This window comes from Azolla caroliniana, unplaced genomic scaffold, assembly GCF_043228905.1.
Source record: "Azolla caroliniana isolate FFs.n. ecotype wild unplaced genomic scaffold, voAzoCaro1.0.p SCAF_18, whole genome shotgun sequence".
Lineage (NCBI taxonomy): Eukaryota > Viridiplantae > Streptophyta > Polypodiopsida > Salviniales > Salviniaceae > Azolla > Azolla caroliniana.
Window position 1 is genome coordinate 12,180,532 of NW_028230453.1, and position 7,997 is coordinate 12,188,528.

The 7,997-nt window shown below is 38.9% G+C and overlaps 1 protein-coding gene across 2 annotated transcripts; it reads left to right on the top strand.

Moving 5' to 3' along the window:
* The first annotated feature begins 331 nt into the window (after positions 1 to 331).
* On the top strand, positions 332 to 3,662 carry ASP5 (aspartate aminotransferase 5). 2 transcript variants are annotated; one of them, XM_087334022.1, is made up of 11 exons: positions 332 to 420; positions 633 to 725; positions 799 to 993; positions 1,194 to 1,232; positions 1,444 to 1,533; positions 1,636 to 1,744; positions 2,104 to 2,213; positions 2,328 to 2,471; positions 2,556 to 2,722; positions 2,831 to 3,095; positions 3,191 to 3,662. In XM_087334022.1, the coding sequence occupies exons 1-11, from the start codon at positions 334 to 336 to the stop codon at positions 3,320 to 3,322; spliced, it is 1,431 nt and encodes a 476-aa protein (XP_087190148.1). In that variant the 5' UTR covers positions 332 to 333; the 3' UTR covers positions 3,323 to 3,662. The 2 variants fall into 2 exon arrangements, with proteins under 2 accessions (XP_087190148.1, XP_087190149.1); XM_087334023.1 differs by having other exon boundaries at positions 334 to 420; positions 636 to 725.
* Positions 3,663 to 7,997: the final 4,335 nt, after the last annotated feature.

Here is a 7,997-nt window from a genome sequence, read left to right on the forward strand (position 1 = left end):
AGAAGAGAGAAAGAAAAGCACTACTACTGTACTGTACTCTACATTCCTCCTCCTTCCCCTTCTCCCCTTACTTACCTTTCTTTGCATGCATGCATTATGCATGCGCGCGCGCACATATACCTCTACTATATTTTCAATTGAATCAATCCTCTGCTTTCTTTGTCGTCTAAGTTCCCGGATCTTATTAATTAGTCAATAGGAGCTCAAAATTTCCACATATGTACTGTTTGTTGTATAAGTATAAACCCACTTACTTTTACGTTGCCTTCTTGTTGCAGGGATCTGATAGATTTTTTTTGGTCGTCTGTCTCCTCCGCTCTGCTCTCAGGAATAATGTCATCTGCGTTAGTTTTTGCTGCCTGCTCCATGGCAGGGACTACTGCTGTGTCCTCCTCTTCTTCTGCTCCTCAGAACATGCAGGTATGCCATGCCGCCCACGCCCACACATGTATGTACATATACTTAGAGATTCATCCTCGTCTTCTATCTCTCTCTCTCTTTCTCTACCCGATGCCCAATAAGTAATTACCCACCCGTCCGAATTTTAAGTGGAAAGGCAAGTAAACCTTTCTTCCACTTCGAATTGATTGATTTATTTTTATTTATTTTGTTGCTTGGAGCAGCAGCAGCAGCAGTCTTCACCACATTCTCTCAAGTTCTGTGGCTTGAAAAAAGCTGCCTTTGCATTCCAACATGGGAAGGATCTTCCCATCCTTAGCTTAAAGGTAAATCGATTCACTTCCCCTCAGTTTCTTCCCCCTGTGGATCAATATAACATTTTATTCTTCTGTTGTCCAGTCTGTAGCCAGGATGAACATGTCTATCAGCACAGAGGCTTCTCGGTTTCATGGAGTTCCAATGGCTCCTCCTGATCCGATCCTGGGTGTCTCAGAAGCGTTCAGAGCTGACAAAAGTGATCTGAAGCTCAACCTTGGCGTTGGAGCTTACAGGACAGAAGAACTTCAGCCATATGTTCTCAGCGTTGTGAAGAAGGTTATACATCTTCTTTCCTTTACCTGTGTATTTGTACTTGTGATTCTGAGGTTGAGGTTTCTGGATCAAGTCCAGTTAAATGTTGAGATCTTGATTTGGCTTGTGATTCTGTAGGATCTTGATCTGTGTTTTGTTTTGTTTTGATGAGTTACTTCTTTGAATTGTGACTTATTAATGGTAACATAATTTTCGTTCTTCAGGCTGAGAAGCTAATGCTAGAGAAAGGGGATAACAAAGAGGTGATGGTCTTCTTTAATCACTCTGAAAAAATTCTATAATACAAATTACGGATGAATCCACGAATGGAAGCGTTTCTCAATTAGGTCTATATTATACAGATTGCCGAAATTTTCATGAAATGAAGTGGCAATGCTTGCATATATTTTTGTTATTTATCATGCTTCTATAGATATACCAGAAATTGAATGGTAATATCCATGGTTTATGCAGTATCTACCAATTGAAGGTCTTGCAGCTTTCAACAAGGCCACTGCAGAGCTTCTTCTTGGAGCAGATAATCCAATCCTGAAAGAAGGCCGAGTAGGTGACCGTGTTTCTAAGAAATAATAGGGCTGACTTACTCTAATCTGGAGCGTTATTTACTTATCAATGTTGTAAAATGTTTGTTTCCAAAATGAACAGATTGCGACAGTTCAATCTCTTTCAGGTACAGGATCACTTCGTCTTGCAGCAGCCTTCATCCAACGATACCTACCTGGAGCCAAAGTTCTCATTTCATCTCCAACCTGGGGTAAGGACGTGTCTCCGATTTCTTAGTGTACATCTTGACGGTAAATCAAGAATGTTTTGCAGTCTTTTCTGTACATTTTGTTGTGTATCTTGAAGCTTCATTTTAATGCACAGAAGTCCTATTTCAAAGATAATTATTTTTGTTCTCTACTTACCCTTTGAAGTGGTTATCTGTATGTGCTAATATATGTATTTCTGCACTGACTAATCACTTTCGAATGGGGTATTTATATGTGATGCTATCACTTGATGAGGAACAAAACAGCATGTCTGTCGGTCATTGGCATCTTGGCAGATATCTTTGATAAACCTTAAGATTTTCTCATTGCTCTGTTATATGTTCTGATTCCCTGTTAACAGGCAATCATAAGAATATTTTGAACGATGCTGGGGTCCCATGGTCCGAGTATAGATACTTTGATCCAAAGACTGTTGGACTAGATTTTGAAGGAATGATAGCTGACATTAAGGTAATAGAAGATGTCATCCATACAGCTAGATAAATAAAATGCTATAAAATAATATTTTCTCCTTTTCTAGATTCCTCTCTCATACTGCCTTATTTCATTTTCTGGCATCAAAAGGATGCTCCAAGCGGATCTGTTATACTTCTTCATGGTTGTGCTCACAATCCAACTGGGATCGATCCTACCAAGGAACAATGGGATGTTATAGCTGATGTTATACAGGAGAAAGGTCACATAACTTTCTTTGACGTAGCATATCAGGTAATGTGGGTGGTCATTTGAATCTGGTCTGATTTTGACCTATGTGGATTATATAACGTGTTTATGATTGTTTTGTTTTAATAGGGATTTGCTAGCGGAAGCCTAGATGAAGATGCTTATTCTGTTAGGCGATTTGCTTCTCGTGGGATGGAGCTATTTGTTGCACAATCGTACAGCAAGAACTTGGGCTTGTATGCTGAACGTGTTGGAGCAACAAATGTGATTACATCTTCTGCAGATGTTGCTGCTCGGTAGGCTTCATTTTTTCTGCAAATAGTACATTTTTTTGAATCTTTTCTATTTTCCCCGCTCCAGCCAAGCTATCTGAGCTGTCTTTCAAATTGTTTGCTAACACACAGCATCAAGAGTCAGTTGAAGCGTTTAGCTCGCCCCATGTACTCTAATCCTCCTGTTCATGGAGCTCGCATTGTTGCCAATGTTGTTGGAGACCCTGTCTTATTTGATGAATGGAGAGCTGAGATGCAGATCATGGCTGGAAGAATCAAGCAAGTAAGGCAGAAGCTATATGATGAGCTATCTTCCAAGGACAAGAAAGGGAAAGACTGGTCATTTATTCTCAAACAAATTGGCATGTTCTCGTTCACTGGCCTCTCCAAAACACAGGTATGTAGGATAAATTGTTGCAGGATAAATTGTTAATGTTAATTATATTTTCATATGCTAATGAATGTTATTGGTGAAACAATTTTGTTGGGCAGAGTGATAACATGTCAGACAAATGGCATGTTTATATGACTAAAGATGGGCGCATTTCATTGGCTGGGCTCTCTTCTGCCAAATGTAGCTACCTGGCTGATGCGATCATTGATTCATACTATAATGTGCAGTAACATCATTGAGCAACCATATTTTTTCCGGAAACAAATCCAACTGTAGCAAAAAGTCATTTCATTCCTTGCAATAATGGTCTTTCTTATATGGCAGAAGACATTACAGATGGCAGTGTTGAGTCTTGCAATAGGGCAGTTTTGGGGGATATTTTTTCTGTTGAATGCTGGGCCTCTTTGGTGTTGCTAGCATATATACATTTAACAGTTCTGCCCTTTAGGTAGCCAAGCAGAAAAAAGAATAAATTATAATAATTTTTTATGTAAGACATTTTGAAGTTGCATGCATGCCTTTCTAACATGGACATATTACGATATAAATAAGTCAGAAACAACAATTTGTCACACTATTCTTAACAGCTTCAGTTGAATAATAATATCCTTTACATTGTTGCTAGAAGTTCCAATTAGAAGGAATCATCTTTGCTTTGCTACCATTTTCGTCAGTTAGGTCAGATCGAAGGATCTTAGTTGGGTGGGAAAAAGATATACATATATACATATGGTATGCATTTTAATGAACAATCTGTCTTGGTTTGACCCAAAAAGAGGGGAGGTGATGAATGCTATTGTTTGCCATTAATCTTTCCTCCCCATTTGGCATTGTTAGATTCAAGCTATGTGTTTTTTTGAATCTTTAAAAGTTTTTGAAGCTGTCCTGTCCACATAGACGAAACTCTTTTGGGTTTCTGATCCATTCAGTAATTTATCAGCTTCATATTAATCTTTTCATGTTTCTTATTGTTTGTCGTATAGTAGTGTATGTGCTATATTCAATACGTTTCCCTTGATATTCAATTTTTATAATACTTATTTTATTTTGTTCATGTCCTTTATTGTAGTGTTGCGTGTTGTCGTCAATGTGGGTTAATTTTAGTATATATTTCTATTTTAAATGCATGATTGGACTCAGCAATGGCTTTTTGATATTCTAAGTGTTATTCTTGCTTTATTTGGCTCACATATTCAATTCAATACTGATTGGCATGAATCATGATTGTAATTTGTGGAGAGTTGAACACTGTCTTGATGTATTGATTACCTTATTCGGATAAATTTGATTGAGCTGATGTCCTGAGATAACAAATATCATATCGAGCACATAAAGTAGAGCATGAAGTCAATGAGCTCAAAAAACGTGAATTAATGCTCTTTGCCAACAACCAAAGACACTTTTGAGGCAGAAACCTTTTAGGATCAAGCATTCTTTGATAAACCATAAGAGTATTGAGCATAGGCAGAATTAGAATTTGTAAAATCTCTTACTTGAGGTCAAGCTTCAACAAACTAAAAATAGTCATCTGAAGAAACTTCAAGAAAAAATTCTTAAGAGTTCAATACAAGATGAAAAGCCTCATGACCAAGTTCAAGTAGCGTTTGAACAAAGCCAATGATAGTAGAGATTACAAACATAGTTGACCTCAATGCACACGAAGGTTCAAGCTGATAGCTTGCAATGGGAAAAGGCAACTAAAGCAATAAGAATGACTTTGCTTTGAACAAGTACATATTTTGAAGATATATTGTCCTTGATGTTGAGCACATTTGCAGAGATCTTGCTTGAACAAAACCATCTACTAACATTGTTTTGTGATATTTCCCAATCACGATGAGGATGAAATACCAACAAATGTCAATCTTTTCCTAGAAAAGTTACCTGTCCTATTTATCAAAGGCATTTTCATTCTCGACATTGCCATCATCTCTAGGCTAGGTCTATTTGACCTCATGGAATTCACACACCCATGTAACCTAATAGTGTTGGTGATGGAGAAAAACTCATATGAAGTGTGGATAGCAGTGAATGCTCTTTCATCTAATTAGGAGAAAATGATTTAGGACACAATAGATTTAGAGGAATAAGGGGAAAAATGTTTCCTTGCATCATACCTAATGTGGGATTGTGGCCCCCCGATCTCAGCCACCCAAGATTGCTCATGCAACCCATCATTAACATCCTCGTTTCCATAGAACCATACACCACTACCTCTATTGTTAACGGCATTTTTTAAAAGTCCACATGACGTATATTGTCACTCATCTTTGGATAGTCGACTAGCTTGATGCAAGATTGATTACCGCAGAACAACATCATTGTTGGAATAGCGAATAAGTTAAAATCCTCGAGCATTGATTTAATCCAAATGCCTTTTTTAGTCGCTAAAGTCAAGACTACATACCCACCACCACCAACGAGTGCGTAAATGATAATGCTATAGTAGATTGCTTCCTTTGACTTCCAAGAAATCACAACACCAGAAAGAAAGTGTGTGGACATACCCACCAGCACCAACGAGTGTGTAGATGATAATGCTATAGTAGATTGCTTCCTTGACTTCCAAGAAATCACAACACCAGAAAGTGTGTAGACATACCCACCAACACCAACTAGTGTGTAGAGTGCTTCCTTGACTTCCAAGAAAAGTGGGGGAATTTGGAAATAACATTTGAATTACAAAATCCACACAAACTTTTGTTGGAGCACTATAAGCAACGTGTTAGAGAGTGATATACTTTCTCAAAATTTGGGTATTTTTTAGGCTCTCATTGGGAGTGCAGAATCTAGGTTTAAACACACCCATTTAACTTAATAAAGCTTACATTGTTTCTACTGTTGTAAGCCTTGTTTTGAGTATAATTAGAGTTTCAAAGTGTTCTTTATTCTTGAGTATGCTAAGCTTGAAAGTGTCTCATCTACTTTTTATATATTCATAAGTGTATGTGTTTGAAACACAAGATATAGATGCAAACTACTTGTTTGGATAGTTTTTTAGTTTGTCTTGTCTTGTGCAAGGAAGTTGTCACACAAAGTTAACCAAATTTAGAGAGGGTCCTTCATACTTGTTTTGTAACTAGGGCTGAATATAATTCTATCAATGGTATCAATGGTCTCTGCATGAATTGACTTATCACCCCGACTGGGTAGCTAAGATCTGGTCGGATGATAGTTAAGTATATAAGGCTCTCGACAATTTGTTAGAATTGGGTCGCATCATAGGCCGCTCCTGAGTCGGGACGTAACTTTAGGTGTCTGTCGAGGGGAGTAGAAACGAATCGGCAATCCGTCATACTGAACTTGTACAACATATTCAATAGTGTCATTGAGACAACAATATGCCGTCGGGGGGTGTGGATCACTTTGATCCTGAGGAAGTAGTGAAGGTCCCCTAGGTCCTTCATCTCAAAGGTGTTCGACAACTGGGACTTGACTCAGCTTATTTCTGCAAGGTCAAGGCCGGTAACGACCAAGTCGTCCACGTATAGCAGAATGCAAACCGGACCCTTCGTACCTTTCCGGATGAACAGAGAAGAGTTCGATTTGGAGGCCGCAAACCCCATCTTATGCAATCGGTATGTGACCTTCAAATTCCAAGCACGAGGGGCTTGCTTCAGGCCATAAAGCGACTTCTTTAGTTGACATATTGCCGACTTGTTCACCTCCGACTGAAATCTGGGTGGCTGGACCATCTATACTTGTTCTTCAAGATCTCATTGAAGAAACACGTTCTTCATGCCCATCTGGTGGAGATGCCACCCTCTTGCCGCTGCTACTGCCAACACCACACGAACCATCGTCATCTTCACCATTGGTGCGAAGGTCTCGTCGTAGTCGATTCCGTGTGTCTGCGCATATCCCTTGGCTACCAGTCGGGCCTTGTATTGGTTGACTGAACCATCGTCGTTGTATTTCACCTTATATACCATTTGGAGCCAATCGGTTTGTAGTCTCGGGGAGGCATGCCAGTTCGTGTTGTTGTGAAGATTTCCGGCTACGGTGAGAAAACTAGGTGGAATAGGCAAAGTCAGCAATGTGCACCGTGTGCACATGTACATTCGAAAATGTGTATAAAATAAAAAGGGGATATTTATCCCACATTGTAACGTCCTTCCCTTCTTGGACTATAAAAGGACGTCCTTCCCTCCTTAGACTATAAATGGAGAGGAAGGGGCTCTTTTGAGGGGTTGCACATTTTGCGTTAGGAAGGTATCCCAATTAGATCTAAGGTTTGATAGTTGTCTCTTCTTCTTACTTTCTTTTAGGGTTTCTTCTTCGTCGTGTGGGTTGAGTCTTCTTGTCTATTAAGGGTTTAGCCCGGTTGAGAGCTCATATGTGTCATGATATGGCAAGACTCGAACCCATGGCCTTATGTTACATGGGTCGAGCTCTTGACCATTAGACTATATGTTGTACTACGAAGATATTATTTTCATTTAGGTTTTACTATAGAAAATTGATGTATATTCCAGATTTCTCTGGAACATTCTAGAAACTTTAGGAGTACTCTTGAGAACACTATAAAAGGAGGCACAAGGCATTATTTCGAACCAAATCGGTTCAACGCTAGTCTTAAGCCTCCTAGCTACTATTGTATATTCCCTTAACATAATATATATCTTTTGTTATTCTCATTCTCTCTCTCTCTCTCTCCTTCTCTCGAGAGTTCTACACCTCCCTTAGTACTAATCCTCATCTTTTAGTACTAATTCCTTCTCTGTTTTAGTACTATTCCTAACAATACTTCTCTGTCTTAGTACTGCTCCTGATAGTTTGAATCGATTTCTCTCGCTTTCCTTCTCTTCCTTTATCTTCTTACTTCTCCCTCCCTTCGTACTTATCTCTTATTCCTCTTTTCTCTCATACTATGGCCACTATTAGTGCTCAAGAATATCAATCTGT